Genomic DNA, 22,445 nt, shown 5'->3' with positions numbered 1-22,445 from the left:
TTGTCTTTCTGGTATTGTTTTACATCTAACCCCCTTGTTTTATTAATTTTGTATTTACATTGTGTCATGGATCAAATTTATTCGTTCAGTGTATGTTCACTTGTTTTTGTTAATATGTATTTTGATTGAGTTAAGCCATTTCAATTTATATTTTATAGTGTGTCTTTCTATGTTGTGATGTTACACTATTGTTTCAGGTAGGGTAAAGGTTGGCGCCTATTAAAACGTTTAAACCCGCTGCATTTGTTTGCACCTGTCCTAAGGCAGGAACCTGATGTTCAGTGGTTGTCGTTTGTTGATGTGGTTCATAAGTGTTTCTTGTTTTTATGCCCCCGCCGAAGCAGAGGAGGCATTAAGTTTTACCCTTTTCCCTACATACGTCCCAAAATTGGTTTCTGTTCTCTAACTAAAGTTTGCCTCAACCAAATGATATCAAACTTATACACAATGCTTATTACCACAAAACACAGATCAAGATTGAATTTTGGTGGCGTCACTTTAACCAAATGTTCTAGAGTTATGCCCTTTATAAATGGAAAAATTGCAAATTGCATTGCAATTTTTCATTTCTGTTCTCTAACTTAAGTTTGCCTCATCCAAATGTTATGAAACTTATACACAATGCTTATTACCACAATACACAGATGAAGTTTGAATTTTGGTGGCGTCACTTTTACTGTTCTAGAGTTATGCCCCTTTACAAATGGAAAAATTGCTAAATTTTTAATTTTTTTTCTAAAAATATCAATGTCATTATTCAAGTAATTTTTATACGACGGCAAAAAATTTTTGCGGTCGTATATTGGTATGAAGTTGGCAAAGGCGTCGTTGTCAGAAGACACATTGGTTTTCGCACTCTAACTTTAGTTTAAGTGAATGGATCTCTTTGAAATTTTACCATAAGGTTAAATACCACAAAAGGAAGGTTGGGTTCGATTTTGGGGGTTATGGTACCAACAGTTAAGGAATTAGGGGCCAAAAAGGGGCCAAAAATAAGCATTTTCTAGTTTCCAGACAATAACTGTGGAACGGTGTATGGATCTCTCTGAAATTATACTACAAGTTTCCATACCACAAAAGGATGGTTAGGATTTGCTTTGGGGGGTTATGGCTCAAACCTTTTAGGAATTAGGGGCAAAAAAGGGGGAAAAACAAGGGTGTCCTGGTTAATGGACAAATACTTTAGTACAAAACATAATTTAATGCAGTGTAAGGGAGATAAATCAAATACATCATTGAAATTACCTCCCTTACACTGCTTTTAAATTATGTATAAAGTATTAGATCTTTTCAACAACTCTCGACACCGACTAATGACACCTACAGTTTACAGGTAAAATTAAGGGGTCGTCTCAAAATTAAAAATCATTCATGAATAGTATTACATTAACACCTTTGATTTATTGTTTTACAATATTTTGAGGAAAGAACATATTTCAAACAAATATGAACTATATCTCTCTCTTTTGTTTAGCATTCTTATTACATGTATTTATACGACATTTTACGTTGAATTTATTAAACCTTCGGGTAAATAGTTACTGCAATCAATTCACATCGTAATCTGCCTTTTTTCTTCTTGTATTTTATGATTATGTGAGTATTGAAATAAGCGAGTGTGTCAACGCAGATTGTTCCACATGCCAATAGCGATTAATTCGTTTTTTTAATGCTATTTATGAAATTTGCGAAAGGAACATTGTAACAGGACTGCCGTCCATCCGCTAGAGTTTGAGTTTCTCAATAGATCTCCACGTCACTTGTTGTACACTTTCAATTTTGGGAGGGGTAAAAGTCTATTTGTTTAAAGGTCAAAGGAAAAGGCCACATTGATAATTTAGTTACGAGGGACTACTCCGCTTTAAGACACCATGTTAAAATTGAGATGTTTCCTTAATGAACTGGAAACATAAACGGCACCATTTTTTTCTGCGCCACATGCACATTTTTATACAATTAATGTCTCTTCAGTGATTCGTATAGTATTTATATCTCAACAGAGCTTGTTGTCATTGCAGTGTCTTTTTGGACAGTGCCGAACTGATTGACCGTTATAGGTTATCCGTGTCCTGAAAGACAACAGTCAGGAACCTGATGTTCAGTGGTTGTCGTTTGTTGATGTGGTTCATAAGTGTTTCTCGTTTATCGTTTTTTATATAGATTAGACCGCTGGTTTTCCTGTTTGAATGGTTTTTACACTAGTCATTTTTGGGGCCCTTTTTAGCTTGCTGTTCGGTGTGAGCCAAGGCTCCGTGTTGATGGCTGTACTTTGACCTATAATGGTTTACTTTTACAAATTGTGACTTGGATGGAGAGTTGTCTCATTGGCACTCATACCACATCTTCTTATATCTATACCTTTCCCTTTGTTGTAGATACCTTTCCCTGTTCCTGAAAAATGACCTTCGTGTGTCTTGCAAGAAGCGAGAACTGTTTACCCTTCCCCTTTTCAGGACATAGCTTTGGTTTTCTACTCTTTTCTATTTTTTCCATGCATAATGGTTTTTAAATTTCATCTCTGACCATATATAGGGGAGGTTTTAGTGGAGGTTTTAGATCCAATTATACTAGTAAAACCCCGCCGCATGTTTTATGCGCCTGAAACAATTCCAGAACAAGTTGGTCATTGCAATTGGAAAGTTTTTGTCACAATAGAATTTTTAGTTTACAATTTGATATTTTGACATTATGCTTCACTCTCATATTCATTTCCTTTTTATTCGATCAAAGATAGTAACTTTGTTTCCTTTTTTATGCCCCGCCTAGAGATTGGGGTCTTTAACCAAAATGCAGACTATGCGGTAACTCTGAATGTCTGTTTTATATGTTGCATTGTGTGATTTTTTTTCCTACTGTGGAAGTCAAAAAAATATCAAGAGATTGAAGAGATCGAAAAAAAAGCTTACAATTTGAATCTGAATCTGAATCAGAAGAGACACCAAGGGCCTTTAAAAATCTGGTATCTATTTTGTTATGAATTTATTGTACTCCTGCTGATTCTTGCGAATGAGGTCCATTTGTGGGCTCTATTTTGCTTTAAGTTTGTTCTGGTCGTACAACATTAGGGCGAGGCAATTCATCAGCTTCCTCTTCTCTCTGGTCAGCTACGCCATCTGGTTGCCGGGGAGCAGGTCCAGCGATGGCACAGTAAACCGGATAATTTAAAGAGAAATAGTCGAAATTTAAATTGCATTGTCGCTGAATATCGATTTCAAGTGGGACATCAAATTGGTGAATTAAAAAGAAATAAAGTAATGAGTACCATTGAGGCATTCGAAGTCAAAATTAGTAGGAACATGTAACGCCCTAGTCAACAGATATAAAACATTGATTAACTAAATATCTACTACAAAAATACAGGTTTTTTTTTTTTTTTTTTTTTTCAACTCGCTCAACGTCTAAAAGAAATGAAACATTGAATAGCTTCTTTTCTTCATAGTCAATTCACAAAAAAGTTAAATTTAGATAAGCAAATACTTAATAAACACAATAAGGTACGGTACACAACAATTGCTTATATACACGTCATGTTGGATAGTGGTCTCATTGGCAATCAAAATAATCATATGCAATCAATAATATTTTTTTTCAATATTATTTTTGAGACGACCCCTCATATCTCACCTGTCGTAGTCGTTCTCAACTGTAGGTGTAGACAATTGTTGAAAAGGTCTATTGGTTAATGAACAATTAAGATAATTTAAAACAGTGTAAGGGAGGTAATCCAAATACAACGTTTTGGTTACTTCCCTTACACTACTTTTAAATTGTGTTTAAAGAAATGCATATTTATAAAGGAAGACCAGTAAAAATATCTGCAAATGTTGCATCTTTTATTTTTACAAAAAAATCCATATGAAAGATTTGACACTATGTTTTAAATTCTATTATAAAATAGATTAAGTTAGCACTATGGTAAATTTGAATGGGTAATTATGGTTGCAAACTCCATTGGAAATTTGAATTGAGATTATGACCATATCTTGAGGGAAAGAATTTTTTGGGGGAAAAAAAGGGGGGGGGGGGGTAAAAAGAAATTGTGGGGGGGGCAATTTTTTCTCATTTCAGATTTCAGAAATTAAAAAGAATTATTCTTCAAATATTATTTTTTTTTCAGATTTCAATTAATATTGAAAAATTTCAAGAAGCAATCTTTAATTGCACAGTATGGGGCATTAGATTTGTAAAATCTTTGACCACATTTATTTATTTGTTATGCCGAATCTAACCGTGTATTTAGATTTTTAATTTAGGTCCAGTTTTCAAATGGGTCTACATTAAGGTCCAAAGGGTCCAAAATTAAACTTTGTTTGATTTTAACAAAAATTGAATATATGGAGTTCTTTGATATGCTGAATCTAAACATGTATTTAGATTTTTGATTTTTGGCCCAGTTTTCAAGTTGGTCCAAATTGGGGTCCAAAATAAATTTTTTTTTTATTTCAACAAAAATTGAATATATGGGGTTCTTTGATATGCTGAATCTAACCATGTATTTAGATTTTTTATTTGTGGACCCCGCTATCAAATTGGTCCATATTGAGGTCAAAAGAGTCCAAAATTAAACTTTGTTTGATTTCATCAAAAATTGAATTATTGGGGTTCTTTGATATGCCAAATCTAACCGTGTATTTAGATTTTTAATTTTGGGTCCCCTTTTTTAAATTGGTCTACATAAAGGTCCAAAGGGTCCAAAATTAAACTTATTTTTGATTTTAACAAAAATTGAATTCTTGGGGCTCTTTGATATGCTGAATCTAAATATGTGTTAAGATTTTTTATTATGGGCCCAGTTTTCAAGTTTGTCCAAGTTGGGGTCCAAAATTAAACTTTGTTTGATTTCAACAAAAATTGAATATATGGGGTTCTTTGATATGCTGAATCTAACCATGTATTTTGATTTTGGACATTGGACCATAATAGGTAAATTAAAAAAAATTCAAGTTCTTAGACCACATTCTTTCTGTGTCAGAAACCTATGCTGTGTCAAATATTTAATCACAATCCAAATTCAGAGCTGTATCAAGCTTGAATGTTGTGTCCATACTTGCCCCAACTGTTCAGGGTTAACCTCTGCGGTCGTATCAAGATGCGCCCAGCGAAGCATTTTATTCTAGTTTCAGGACAATAACTTGTGTATAAGTGTATGGATCTTTATGAAATTGTACCTCAAGGTTTCATATCACAAAGGGAAAGCTGGGTTTGAGTTTGGGGGTAATTGCCCTAAACGTTTAGGAATTTGGGGCCAAAAAGGGGCAAAAAACAAGCATTTTTCTAGTTTCAGGACAATAACTTGTGTGTAAGTGTATGGATCTTCATGAAATTGTACTACAAGGTTCCATATCACAAAGGGAAAGCTGGGTTTGTGTTTGGGGGTAATTGCCCTAAACGTTTAGGAATTTGGGGCCAAAAAGGGACCAAAAAACAAGCATTTTTCTAATTTCCAGACAATAACTTGTGTTCAAGTGTTTGGATCTCTCTGAAATTGTACTGCAGGTACCATAACACAAAGGGAAGGCTGGGATTGAGTTTGGGGGTGATGAATCATAAGGGGGTTCAAAAAATTTGTGGAGTGGGGTTTCTTTAAAATTTTCCATTTTAAATTGGTTATTTCTGATTTATATATAAAAGCAAATAATAATGATATGGTTTGAATAGGTAAATTAAAAATTTTTAAGTCCTTAGACCACATTCATTCAAACCTTTGCTGTGTCAAATATTTTATCACAATCCAAATTCAGTGCTGTATCAAGCTTGAATGTTGTGTCCATACTTGCCCCAACTGTTCAGGGTTCGACCTCTGCGGTCGTATCAAGCTGCACCCAGCGGAGCATTTTATTAAAATTGGAGTTATCTTCCTTTGTCCATGATTATAGTTGAATCAACTACAATCAATGCTTTATACAATGCAATGTTTAATTTTGCCTTCCACTGATAAAACACAGATCAAGTTGAATTTGGATAGTGTCACTTTAACCATTATTAAGTTATTCCCCTTATAAATCGAAAAATTGCAAAATTTTTAGTTTCCATTCTGTGACTTAAGTTTGCCCCAACCAAACATTATAAAACCTATACACAAATAAAAAAGTGACAATACTCATTACAACAAAACTAAGATCAAGTTCAAATTTTTTGTTTCCGTTCTCTAACTTTTAGTTTGCCTCAACCAAATGTAATGAAACTTAATACGCAATGCTTATTACTACATAATACAGTTTAAGTATGAAATTCATTGGCGTCACTTTTACCATTCTTGAGTTATGCCCCTTTATAAACATAAAAATTGCTGATTTTTTTCTTTTCTGTTCTCTAACTTTAGTTTGTCTCAACCAAATGTTATAAAACTTATATACAATGCTTATTACCACAAAACTCAGATCAAGATCAAATTTGGGTAGAGTCACTTTTACCGTTCTTCGGTTATGTCCCTTTATAACTATATGATATGCAAGCGGGGGCATCATTTGTGTCCACAATCCACATTTATTTATATACATTAGACCGTTGGTTTTCCTTTTTGAATGGTTTTACACTAGTCATTTTTGAGGCCCTTTATAGCTTGCTAAGGCTCCGTGTTGAAGGCTGTAATTTGACCTATAAATTTAATGGTTTACTTTTACAAATTGTGACTTGGATGGAGAGTTGTCTCATTGGCACTCATACCACATCTTCTTATATCTTTTTATCAAGTCTATGTAAAAAAAAAAGCCAAAACAATATTATTCTGGTTATATTTAGTATACTGGTGTATTATATTGACAATTGTATTTATAACTGCAAGCATAAAGCGAGACATTAATATAATATTGAATGGAATGTGGATTTCAAACATTTTGTCTGATAACATCAATGATACCAAATTTAAGTGCAACAGATGCGCATTTCTATAATTTAATGTCTCTTCAGTGATGCTCAGATCCAAAATATTTCCAAATCCAAGAGATGGTAAAAACAAAAAGTTCTATAATTTAAGCCCAGCTGGATAAAGAATCAGCTATGAAGAGGGAGTTACATTTCTCATTTCAAATCGACTTCTAAAATTTTATGAAGCAAATTCAATAAAACAATATCCGTATTTTCATGTCAGTACCGAAGTACTGGCTACTGGGTTGGTAATACACACGGGGATTAGCAGTCCATTAGCAGAAATATCTACCGAAGTGAAGTAATATTATTAAATGATATCAATTATACTGCACCAGACGCATATTTCGACAATTAGGGTTTATTTAGTGATGCTGCAGGCCAAAATATTTAAAAATCCAAAACATAATACAAACGTTAAAGAGCTCAAAAATTTATAAGACAATTTCTGTAAGTAAAGCCCTCTCCTGGCAAAGAATCAGAGCTGTGCATGAGGAAGATACATTCCTCAGTTTAAAAATTGTTTCCAAAACTTTATAATGCGAATTTCCTTGATAAAAACAATATCCGTATTTTCATGTTAGTACCGAAGTACTTACTATTTGGCTGGTTATAATCTATGGTACTAACAGTCCACCAGCAGAGCTGACAATCGATCCAGTGGAAAAATAGCATTAACGCTATAATTTTAGACCTCATAATGAATGCATTACACTTTTGAAAATACGACAATCATATTTATATCTAGGAAATTCAACATGGAATTGTACTGTAATATATTCATTCTCCTCTTGTCCAGAAAAGCCGATCATACTTGTTTGAAAGTTAATTGTTAAAGGAGCAGTTTTCGTGTTGGTTTATGTTAGGTATAATTATGATATCTGACACATTCAGTTACTTTTCGTGTTTTACTTTAGGCATAACTTGTAAAAGGAAAATAAAAGATACAAAGGTAAACTACCCTACTTTAAGAATAGACTAGTCCGACAGAAAACCAATCGATCTGTCTGTTGGACTATGCTACTTCGAAAGGAGGGTAGTATACTTGACCTAATAATGACTTCACGGTTCAGCTAACAAGCAAGCTAACCAAAGATATTACCTTTGGCTACACACTCAATGGAATCTGCTGTAATAATCATATACTCTTCTGGAATATCAATATCCAATCTTCAATATTAACCAAGATATTGTATATTTCAGATGCCACGGAAGAATCTACTAGACTCGGAAGGGAAATGCATGACAGTTCTAGATGTAGATGGGTTCTATTTACCCGATTTCAACTTTCCAAGTCAGGAAAATGACGTATGGTCAATGGCAGATCATTATTTAGCCAGAGATGATGACGTATTACTTTGTAATTACCCAAAATCTGGTAATAAAAATTGTTGATATGTAAAGTAAAGCTGTGTCTCGTTCATGTGTTTATAATATTAGATATAAGAGCAAAGTATCTTCAAAGAGCAGTGAGTTTAAAAAGACTTAATACGGATCCAAAGCTTTTTAGACAAATGAAAAATTATGATGATAAAAGGAATAATGTAAGATAAATGACAAAATCTCATTCATATTTAATATAAGTATAAAGGTATATCATAAAATTGAGAATGGAAACGGCTAATGTGTCAGAGACAACAACCGGACCGAAGAGCAGAAAACAGCCCAAGTCCACCAATGGGTCTTCAACACAGCAAGACAATCACGCACCCGGACGCAGGCTTCAGCTGGCCCCTAAATAAAATGTGTACTAGTTAAGTGAAAATGGACGTCACACTAAACTCCGAAACAAATAGATGAACCAAAATGAAAAAAAAACATACAAGACTAACAAAGGCCAGAGGTTCCCGACTTGGGACAGGCGCAAAAATGTGGCGGGGTTAAACATGTATTGTGAGATCTCAACCCTCCCCCTTTACCTCTTAGCCAATGTAGAATAAACAAACACATAGCAAAACTCAGTTTAAAGGAAGTCCGAGCCCAATGTTAGAATAGGTAACAGAAGAAACTAAGCAAAATGACAATGATAACATAAATTAACAAAGGACTACTAGCAGTTACTGACATGCCAGCTCCAGACCTCAATTAAACTGATTGAAAGATAATGTCTTCATCATATGAAAATCAAGCACAATCCCTCCCATTAGGGGTTTAGTATCATACCATCATGAAATATATGAGAAGAACATAAACAGTATCATGCCAACAACAGGTTTTAGAATAAATGTGTTTATTTCCGATGCAAAGACCTTATGAGTGAATCAATATTAATTCCCCAAAAACAGTATCGTAACTACATCCCTTCTGAATAAGTCTATTTAAAGGTTTGGCAAGTTTGTATGTGGTACAAATGTGTTTGCAAAATAAAATTTGAAATTGAAAAATTGAAAAGCGAGACTGACAAATTTCCTGAGTCATTGGGCGAAGAAAAAGAAAGAACCAATTTTGTTCAATTTATTTCACATCTGGACCGCAATCTTTATACATGCGTTCACATTATTGTTTTCCTTGCTTTTGTCAAAAGAATGATTATCTACTGGTTTTAAAATGAAAATAACTATTTATAAAATTTATAAATGTCGTGCGACCGAAGCGCTTTTCTGGATTGACCTTCACCAAGAACAGTCAACACCAAACAAAAATCTGAAAGCCCAGGAACTATTAACACCTGAATTATTCACATTGACAAAAATCTTTATAATCTAGGGCTTTAAAGTTTGGTTTTTAATAAATTCCATATGTTATTCTGCACATTTTGGTTATTTTGAGTGACACTGTATTTTTAAGAAATGGCCGCGCAAGATTTGAAAATATTGTTCAGGGGGTAGTTCTTTTATTTGTAATATTATTTATTAACAGGAACCCATTGGGTGTGGGAAATTATCCAGATGCTGCATACACAGAAAGCAGAATTGATAGAACACTCAAAAATGAAATGCATGATGGAAAGCCTGTCAAAAGAAGCGTTTGATTCTTTACCGTCCCCTCGTATACTGAATACACATGTTTACTTTTCCATGCTTCCAAAAGATTCTCTAAGAAGGAAATGTAAGATAGTTTATACCGTGAGAAATCCCAAAGATGTTGCTGTATCATATTATCACCATCATCGTGGATTGTGTTTGTATAACTATGATGGATCTTGGGATGGCTACTTAAACAGATTTTTAGAGGGGAATCGTAAGTTTGTTTTTTAATATACACAAGTTATCCCGAATAGAGAAATCTAAAAAATTCCAGGGGTAGGTTTACTGATGTATGTGTCGCATAATAATTGCGGTCTGGAAAACCAAAAGGGAAAAAATGCACTGTTTTCCCCAATAAAATAATAATCTAAAAGAAACAATGAAAAAAGAGATATAAAAAATCAAACTCATCCGAATATTTGTCCATGCAGTATCAATATCTACTAATGTTCCCTTTATTGACATTGGGGGATTTCCCGCTCTTCAAGTCCCATATTCATGAGTTATGAGCACCACATTGAAGATAGAATTCTCTGCAAAATTAAACAAATATAGATAAACTGGTTAATATCAAAGTAAATACTAGCTATACTTTTCTTATTTTTTATCACTGATATTGTAAAGCAAAATTCTATCTGGATGAAATATCATCTGGGGGAAAAAATGTTATATTAGTAGTTGTTATTTTTTTATCTGGAGGAAAATATTTCACTGTGATATATTATCCATTGCCGTGAAATTCTATCTGAGAAGTTAAAATATTGAATAGTTAATAAAAAAACTTTATCTTTGCAAATACTATGTACTAATAATAGTGTATTTGAATATAAGCTAAATTAGTAAATAAAAAACCAAATAAATGTATCGATCATAAAGGGAAATAATTTCACAGATTATAATTGAAAATAATATCCTGAAATATTTAAGTAAATATCATTCTTTTAAAAGACAAATATCATGAAACATATGAAATAAAACCAGAAGTAATTTCACAGTTCTTAATTGTGAAATAATATCATGATCAATTTAATATATAAAATTAGGTGAATGAAATACAGGTAAAAGTGAGCTGTTTTCAGATCTCAGTACAAATAAAAAAGTAAGTAGAAATATAGTTTTTTTTAAATCATGTTTTAGGTCATCTTTTTATATAAATTAATATAAAAAATTAAGAATAAAGAAAAATTTCACTATAAAATAGATTCTGGTCTCTGGAATATAATATCTGTGAAATATAAATGGCTCATAATTATCTCCCTTTGATTGATAAATTATGCAAATATGTTCTACCTTGGTGAAACATTTATAATTATGGTCAGGTATATATTGATTGCGAGTACCTTGTATAGTAGACAGTTGGACTCTATTTCACAAGGTTCTGTGAAATATGGAACGGAAAATATATCCTGGTAAATACTATCCGCATAAGACAGATAGAATTTCACTCCTCTGGATAAAATCTACCTGTGAAATACGATGTCTGGAAAAAAACTTCTGTGACAAATTATCCCCACGATAAAATATCACAGAGGAAGAAATAAACCATTACAATATCGTCAGGAGTTGACAAATTTGGTCGTGTTTACACAAAATCTTCTCTGAGTACAGACAAAGTATCCACAAAAGTTTTAATGGGAACTAGAAAAATGAATTCTAAATTTATTTTATGTTTCAGAAAATTCAATACATTCCTGGATTTTGAGAGTCCTTTTATTGTATGTTGATAGAAAAATAAAGGATATGGGGTATCCATTAATGACACAAAATCAGTACATGCACAGCAAGAAACATACAAAAAGCAAAGGAACAGCGCTTTTATTGCTGTTCTTCATCTCAAAGTCACATTGAGGCCTTTAACACGGAGCAAAAAAGCTCTCACCTCTCTGCAAGTTTAAGACGGCCTCTAGCAACGGTAGGAGCGGATTTTTTGCAAAATAATTCAGGTAGACTTTGTAAGAGGTGAGGTAAATATATAATGTCAAAATTCGAGAAAAGAATCTTCAAACAATTCTTATTATAAAGATAGCTGGTTTAACGTCATAAAATATTTTATAAAACACTCTTAACATTTGTTTTGAGTCGAGGATATTTTCAACTTCGCTCAGACTTCTTTGACTAGATTTAAGATAAGGTTATGTACACCAGAAAATATATTTATGAAAATCTTTGATACTATCACTTGGTCAACAATGCTGTTTGTGGTAATTAGTCCACGAGAGCAACAGTCACTAATGCTTCAGTATTTCAAATTCAAATACAAATACTCTTTGTCTGTGCTTGACGCGATATAGCATTTTGTGCTGATGCAACGTAAAGCAATCACCAATCATTCAACCAATGTCTGAAAACCAAGTTCATGAAATTTTGTAATTGTTTTAAAGGGGCATTAGCTGTCACATTTATGATCACTGATTTAATTGACTTAAATTCTCATAATTGATTTATAGCATACCGTATACATTTAAAAAAATTCATTAACAATGCATAGACTCGGAATTATGTATCAGCATTTCGTCTGTATTTAAGACTAGACACCATCTAATTAAACATCAAGATTACCTCCGAAGACTGTTGATAATCATTCGACTCGATATAAACATAAATATTAATATAAATAGACGGAGAAGCACATCAATGGAGTTGCGTAATTACGATTAGTCGAGGTCTGTTTGATTTCAGGTCGTAGATTTATATTAAAAAAAGGTAAATCATACTTTTTCCTGGATATGAATGATTTCTTGTTGTTCCGAATCGGTAAAAAAATTATTTTTTTTATGGTGGATCCCCCATGTCTCTTTCAATAGTGACATTCATTTTTTTTTTATATAAAAAATTATATAAGATCATATAACTGAACATGTGTAATCCATCTTCAGCTAAGGGTCAAGATAGGGTTACATGAATACGGGTTCAACTGAGTTTGAATTATTATTCACTGGCAAGTCTATAATACATTTGGGATGTTTTCGAGAGTATTTTGACCATATTGAACCAAACTGACGACTAATAGCGAAATGGTATTTCATTAATAGCGTAATAGTATTTCATAAATCCGCTTTTATAGCTGTTTGAAATAAACAAAAATCGTATATTATTTTTTTGGTCTAAATGGCAGCTAATGCTCCTTTAAAGCCTAAAGCAAGTTGACCCTTTTTACATTTTATATTTTTTATGCTCTCAAACATGTGGTACTTCTGACTTTCCAAACATAATTGTGCTTTGAGAATACCTGATAAAGATTACTCAAGAAACACATGTGTGTGTGCACGAAAATAATGTCATATATCAAAATCACCATTTTTACCCTCTCAACTTACAATTTTAAATTCCAACAAGGAAAAAATTCACCAGTAAGTACTTGGTGAATAAAAGCGCTGTTCCTTTGCTTTTTGTGTGTTTTATTGTATTTTTGCTGTGCATGTACTGATTTTGTGTCATGGATGTATACCACATATCCTTTATTTTCTATTGAAGAATATATATTACAAACTTTCTTCAGTACCTATCAAACAATTAATCCATTTCAGTTGATTATATGTCCTGGTTTGACACTATACAAAACTGGTACAGGGCCATACAGGAACATAAGGATTATCCTATACATGTTATTCATTACGAAGATATGCAACAGGTATGGTAACCATCATCACATTATATAAGATATGCAACAGGTATGGTAACCATCATCACATTATATAAGATATGCAACAGGTATGATAACCCTCATCACATTATATAAGATGTGCAACAGGTATGGTAACCAACATCACATTATATAAGATATGTCACAGGTATGGTAACCATCATCACATTATATAAGATATGTCACAGGTATGGTAACCATCATCACATTATATAAGATATGTCACAGGTATGGTTACCTTCATCACATTATATAAGATATGCAACAGGTATGGTTACCTTCATCACATTATATAAGATATGCACCAGGTATGGTAACCATCATCACATTATATAAGATATGTCACAGGTATGGTAACCTTCATCACATTATATAAGATATGCAACAGGTATGGTTACCTTCATCACATTATATAAGATATGCAACAGGTATGGTTACCTTCATCACATTATATAAGATATGCACCAGGTATGGTAACCATCATCACATTATATAAGATATGTCACAGGTATAGTAACCTTCATCACATTATATCAGATATGTCACAGGTATGGTAACCATCATCACATTATATAAGATATTCAACAGGTATGGTAACCATCATCACATTATATAAGATATGCAACAGGTATGGTTACCATCATCACATTATATAAGATATGTCACAGGTATGGTAACCATCATCACATTATATAAGATATGCAACAGGTATGGTAACCATCATCACATTATATAAGATATGTCATAGGTATGGTAACCTTCATCACATTATATAAGATATGGACCAGGTATGGTAACCATCATCATATTATATAAGATATGGACCAGGTATGGTAACCTTCATCACATTATATAAGATATGCAACAGGTATGGTAACCATCATCACATTATATAAGATATGTCACAGGTATGGTAACCATCAAACAGGTATGGTAACCATCATCACATTATATAAGATATCACTACAAACCAGTAAAAGTCTGAAATGGCCTATATCTGTACTCGACTGTACTGATTTTTACTCGACCAGTCTGAATTGGTCTGACTTTTACTTGACATTACTCGACCCCAGTCTGAACCATACTCGACTGTACTGAATCGTACTTGACCCTTATCTTTTCCATTGAAAATAGTCTGAACTATTACTCGACCAGTCTGAAACAGTCTTAACCCATTCTCGACCTGTACTCGACCATATTTCCAGTCTAAACCATACTTAACCAAAGGTCTGAACAATACTCGACCAGTCTGAACCATACTGTACCAAATAACCTCTACTTTTTTTAATTGTTAAAATAAATTTCTTTTTAACTGACATATATAGCAACAGCCAACAAAAGCAATGAATTGTTTAACCTTATATTAGAAATAAATTTATTATTATAATTTGGGATATTTTTTTTTATATTATATATAATTTATATCAAAAAGGGATAAAATTAAAGAAATTAATAAAATTGTTCTTCTGATTAGTGGTGAAGTATAAAGTAATACCTCCTGCTTGGGGACAAACTCATTAATAAGATCACACCTGGTCAGAGGTATTAAATTCTAAATAACATTTATTCAAAATTGCAACATCCTGTTTAATTTAAATAACAAGGCCTTTCGAATATACTAGATAAGTAATACACGAGTTTAAGAAAATAGGGCTTTCTTTTTACCTGTAAAACACACATGTACTGAGGTAATTAAACCATATTAAAGTGCTTTTTGTATGCCATGTCTTTAATTTGACAAAAAATACTTAAATCTAATTGAAATAAATTTTTACTGTTACTTTGGAACACATTTCCTTTTTTAAAAAGGTTATCAAGGATTGCTATGGAAATTCTATTATCATGATTATATTAAATTCTTGGTTTAACAAAACAAAACAAAGGTCTCATTTTTTTAAATTTATTAAGTTGCTTCATATTTTATATATATATTAATAAAAAAAAATATTCACTGCTTTATTAACTAAACTCAACTGACACCATAAATCTATACTAGGCTTAAGTTTATGGTGAAATTAGTCCAGTTACCATAAAATACTTCTGAAACATTCAAAAAATTTTGTATAACATTGAAAATATTAGTCACAATTCATTTTTGAGATTATTTGATCAGCTTGTTTTATTTATATTTTAAAGTTGATATATATAATTATGTAAGTGTTGATGAATATTGTGTTGAATTTATATTATGATTGATTATTGTGAAATTTTAATTTCAATACTATATTGAATACATTTTTAATTTCAAGTTGTTGGTCAAATTTCATTTTTTTTTAAACATTTCCTAAATTGAAAAAATTCAGTTGATATAGAGATACAAAGAATAGGTCTAGGTTGGTTAAGACTTGGTCGAGTATGGTTCAGACTAGGTCGAGTATGGTTCAGACTAGGTCGAGCATGGTTCAGACTCATATAAAATGGTTAAGTACTGGTCGAGTACAAGTTCAGACTGTTAAGTATGGTTCAGACTATTTTCAATGGCAAAGATAAGGGTCAAGTACGATTCAGTACAGTCGAGTATGGTTCAGACTGGGGTCGAGTATTATCAAGTAAATTTCAGACCAATTCAGACTGGTCGAGTAAAAATCAGTACAGTCGAGTACAGATATAGGCCATTTCAGACTTTTACTGGTTTGTAGTGTATGCAACAGGTATGGTAACCATCATCACATTATATAAGATGTGTCACAGGTATGGTAACCATCATCACATTATATAAGATATGTCACAGGTATGGTCACCATCATCACATTATATAAGATATGTCACAGGTATGGTAACCATCATCACATTATATAAGATATGCATCAGGTATGGTAAACATCATCACATTATATAAGATATGTCACAGGTATGGTAACCATCATCACATTATATAAGATATGTCACAGGTATGGTAACCTTCATCACATTATATAAGATGTGTCACAGGTATGGTAACCATCATCACATTATATAAGATGTGTCACAGGTATGGTAACCATCATCACATTATATAAGATATGTCACAGGTATGGTAACCATCATCACATTATATAAGATGTGTCACAGGTATGGTAACCATCATCACATTATATAAGATATGCAACAGGTATGGTAACCATCATCACATTATATAAGATATGTCACAGGTATGGTAACCATCATCACATTATATAAGATATGCAACAGGTATGGTAACCATCATCACATTATATAAGATATGCAACAGGTATGGTAACCATCATCACATTATATAAGATATGTCACAGGTATGGTAACCATCATCACATTATATAAGATGTGTCACAGGTATGGTAACCATCATCACATTATATAAGATATGCAACAGGTATGGTAACCATCATCACATTATATAAGATATGTCACAGGTATAGTAACCATCATCACATTATATAAGATATGTCACAGGTATGGTAACCCTCATCACATTATATAAGATATGTCACAGGTATGGTAACCATCATCACATTATATAAGATATGTCACAGGTATGGTAACCATCATCACATTATATAAGATATGTCACAGGTATGGTAACCATCATCACATTATATAAGATATGTCACAGGTATGGTAACCATCATCACATTATATAAGATATGTCACAGGTATGGTAACCATCATCACATTATATAAGATATGCACCAGGTATGGTCACCATCATCACATTATATAAGATATGGAACAGGTATGGTCACCATCATCACATTATATAAGATATGGAACAGGTATGGTCACCATCATCACATTATATAAGATATATCACAGGTATGGTAACCATCATCACATTATATAAGATATGCAACAGGTATGGTAACCATCATCACATTATATAAGATATGTCACAGGTATGGTCACCATCATCACATTATATAAGATATGTCACAGGTATAGTAACCTTCATCACATTATATCAGATATGTCACAGGTATGGTAACCATCATCACATTATATAAGATATTCAACAGGTATGGTAACCATCATCACATTATATAAGATATGCAACAGGTATGGTTACCATCATCACATTATATAAGATATGTCACAGGTATGGTAACCATCATCACAATATATATGAGATGCAACAGGTATGGTAACCATCATCACATTATATAAGATATGTCACAGGCATGGTAACCTTCATCACATTATATAAGATATGTCACAGGTATGGTAACCATCATCATATTATATAAGATATGGACCAGGTATGGTAACCTTCATCACATTATATAAGATATGCAACAGGTATGGTAACCATCATCACATTATATAAGATATGTCACAGGTATGGTAACCATCAAACAGGTATGGTAACCATCATCACATTATATAAGATATGCAACAGGTATGGTAACCATCATCACATTATATAAGATGTGTCACAGGTATGGTAACCATCATCACATTATATAAGATATGTCACAGGTATGGTAACCATCATCACATTATATAAGATATGCAACAGGTATGGTAACCATCATCACATTATATAAGATATGCAACAGGTATGGTAACCATCATCACATTATATAAGATATGTCACAGGTATGGTAACCATCATCACATTATATAAGATATGTCACAGGTATGGTAACCATCATCACATTATATAAGATATGTCACAGGTATGGTAACCATCATCACATTATATAAGATATGTCACAGGTATGGTAACCATCATCACATTATATAAGATATGTCACAGGTATGGTAACCATCATCATATTATATAAGATATGGACCAGGTATGGTAACCTTCATCACATTATATAAGATATGCAACAGGTATGGTAACCATCATCACATTATATAAGATATGTCACAGGTATGGTAACCATCAAACAGGTATGGTAACCATCATCACATTATATAAGATATGCAACAGGTATGGTAACCATCATCACATTATATAAGATGTGTCACAGGTATGGTAACCATCATCACATTATATAAGATATGTCACAGGTATGGTAACCATCATCACATTATATAAGATATGCAACAGGTATGGTAACCATCATCACATTATATAAGATATGCAACAGGTATGGTAACCATCATCACATTATATAAGATATGTCACAGGTATGGTAACCATCATCACATTATATAAGATATGTCACAGGTATGGTAACCATCATCACATTATATAAGATATGTCACAGGTATGGTAACCATCATCACATTATATAAGATATGTCACAGGTATGGTAACCATCATCACATTATATAAGATATGTCACAGGTATGGTAACCATCATCACATTATATAAGATATGGACCAGGTATGGTCACCTTCATCACATTATATAAGATATGCACCAGGTATGGTCACCATCATCACATTATATAAGATATGGAACAGGTATGGTCACCATCATCACATTATATAAGATATGCAACAGGTATGGTAACCATCATCACATTATATAAGATATGTCACAGGTATGGTCACCATCATCACATTAAATAAGATATGGACCAGGTATAGTAACCATCATCACATTATATAAGATATGGAACAGGTATTGTCACCATCATCACATTATATAAGATATGTCACAGGTATGGTCACCATCATCACATTATATAAGATATGGACCAGGTATGGTAACCATCATCATATTATATAAGATATGGACCAGGTATGGTAACCTTCATCACATTATATAAGATATGGAACAGGTATGGTAACCATCATCACATTATATAAGATATTCAACAGGTATGGTAACCATCATCACATTATATAAGATATGTCACAGGTATGGTAACCATCATCACATTATATAAGATATGTCACAGGTATGGTAACCATCATCACATTATATAAGATATGTCACAGGTATGGTCACCTTCATCACATTATATAAGATATGCACCAGGTATGGTCACCATCATCACATTATATAAGATATGGAACAGGTATGGTAACCATCATCACATTATATAAGATATTCAACAGGTATGGTAACCATCATCACATTATATAAGATATGTCACAGGTATGGTAACCATCATCACATTATATAAGATATGTCACAGGTATGGTAACCATCATCACATTATATAAGATATGCAACAGGTATGGTAACCATCATCACATTATATAAGATGTGTCACAGGTATGGTAACCATCATCACATTATATAAGATATGCAACAGGTATGGTAACCATCATCACATTATATAAGATATGTCACAGGTATGGTAACCTTCATCACATTATATAAGATATGTCACAGGTATGGTAACCCTCATCACATTATATAAGATATGTCACAGGTATGGTAACCATCATCACATTATATAAAATGTGCAACAGGTATGGTAACCATCATCACATTATATAAGATATGTCACAGGTATGGTAACCATCATCACATTATATAAGATGTGTCACAGGTATGGTAACCATCATCACATTATATAAGATATGCAACAGGTATGGTAACCATCATCACATTATATAAGATATGTCACAGGTATGGTAACCATCATCACATTATATAAGATATGTCACAGGTATGGTAACCCTCATCACATTATATAAGATATGTCACAGGTATGGTAACCCTCATCACATTATATAAGATATGTCACAGGTATGGTAACCATCATCACATTATATAAGATATGTCACAGGTATGGTAACCATCATCACATTATATAAGATATGTCACAGGTATGGTAACCATCATCACATTATATAAGATATGTCACAGGTATGGTAACCATCATCACATTATATAAGATATGGACCAGGTATGGTAACCATCATCACATTATATAAGATATGGACCAGGTATGGTCACCTTCATCACATTATATAAGATATGCACCAGGTATGGTCACCATCATCACATTATATAAGATATGGAACAGGTATGGTCACCATCATCACATTATATAAGATATGGAACAGGTATGGTCACCATCATCACATTATATAAGATATGGCACAGGTATGGTAACCATCATCACATTATATAAGATATGCAACAGGTATGGTAACCATCATCACATTATATAAGATATGGACCAGGTATGGTCACCATCATCACATTATATAAGATATGGACCAGGTATAGTAACCATCATCACATTATATAAGATATGTCACAGGTATGGTCACCATCATCACATTATATAAGATATGTCACAGGTATGGTAACCATCATCACATTATATAAGATATGTCACAGGTATGGTAACCATCATCACATTATATAAGATATGCAACAGGTATGGTAACCATCATCACATTATATAAGATATGCCACAGGTATGGTAACCATCATCACATTATATAAGATATGGACCAGGTATAGTAACCATCATCACATTATATACGATATGGAACAGGTATGGTCACCATCATCACATTATTAAAGATATGGACCAGGTATGGTAACCATCATCATATTATATAAGATATGGACCAGGTATGGTAACCTTCATCACATTATATAAGATATGCAACAGGTATGGTAACCATCATCACATTATATAAGATATGTCACAGGTATGGTAACCATCAAACAGGTATGGTAACCATCATCACATTATATAAGATATGCAACAGGTATGGTAACTATCATCACATTATATAAGATATGCAACAGGTATGGTAACCATCATCACATTATATAAGATATGTCACAGGTATGGTAACCATCATCACATTATATAAGATATGCAACAGGTATGGTTACCATCATCACATTATATAAGATATGTCACAGGTATGGTAACCATCATCACATTATATAAGATATGCAACAGGTATGGTAACCATCATCACATTATATAAGATGTGTCACAGGTATGGTAACCAACATCACATTATATAAGATATGCAACAGGTATGGTAACCATCATCACATTATATAAGATGTGTCACAGGTATGGTCACCATCATCACATTATATAAGATATGCAACAGGTATGGTCACCATCATCACATTATATAAGATATGCAACAGGTATGGTCACCATCATCACATTATATAAGATATGTCACAGGTATGGTAACCTTCATCATATTATATAAGATATGCAACAGGTATGGTAACCATCATCACATTATATAAGATATTCAACAGGTATGGTAACCATCATCACATTATATAAGATATGCAATAGGTATGGTAACCTTCATCACATTATATAAGATATGTCACAGGTATGGTAACCATCATCACATTATATAAGATGTGTCACAGGTATGGTAACCATCATCACATTATATAAGATATGTCACAGGTATGGTAACCATCATCACATTATATAAGATGTGTCACAGGTATGGTAACCATCATCACATTATATAAGATATGCAACAGGTATGGTAACCATCATCACATTATATAAGATATGTCACAGGTATGGTAACCATCATCACATTATATAAGATATGCAACAGGTATGGTAACCATCATCACATTATATAAGATATGTCACAGGTATGGTAACCATCATCACATTATATAAGATGTGTCACAGGTATGGTAACCATCATCACATTATATAAGATATGCAACAGGTATGGTAACCATCATCACATTATATAAGATATGTCACAGGTATAGTAACCATCATCACATTATATAAGATATGTCACAGGTATGGTAACCCTCATCACATTATATAAGATATGTCACAGGTATGGTAACCATCATCACATTATACAAGATATGTCACAGGTATGGTAACCATCATCACATTATATAAGATATGTCACAGGTATGGTAACCATCATCACATTATATAAGATATGTCACAGGTATGGTAACCATCATCACATTATATAAGATATGTCACAGGTATGGTAACCATCATCACATTATATAAGATATGTCACAGGTATGGTAACCTTCATCACATTATATAAGATATGCACCAGGTATGGTCACCATCATCACATTATATAAGATATGGAACAGGTATGGTCACCATCATCA

At 32.7% G+C, this 22,445-nt stretch overlaps 1 protein-coding gene across 2 annotated transcripts in view; it reads left to right on the top strand.

Annotated features, from left to right (window-relative positions):
- Positions 1 to 22,445, top strand: part of LOC127718452 (sulfotransferase 1B1-like) — a 59,088-nt gene that overhangs the window by 9,370 nt on the left and 27,273 nt on the right. For both annotated transcript variants that reach the window (XM_052224482.1, XM_052224483.1), the window contains exons 2-4: positions 8,071 to 8,245; positions 9,727 to 10,047; positions 13,361 to 13,464. In XM_052224482.1, the coding sequence (XP_052080442.1) occupies positions 8,071 to 8,245; positions 9,727 to 10,047; positions 13,361 to 13,464 (600 nt within the window). The remainder of the gene's footprint in view (positions 1 to 8,070; positions 8,246 to 9,726; positions 10,048 to 13,360; positions 13,465 to 22,445) is intronic.

Source organism: Mytilus californianus, unplaced genomic scaffold, assembly GCF_021869535.1.
Source record: "Mytilus californianus isolate M0D057914Y unplaced genomic scaffold, xbMytCali1.0.p SCAF_10, whole genome shotgun sequence".
Classification (NCBI taxonomy): Eukaryota; Metazoa; Mollusca; class Bivalvia; order Mytilida; family Mytilidae; genus Mytilus; species Mytilus californianus.
This window is presented reverse-complemented; position numbering and strand designations above follow the sequence as displayed.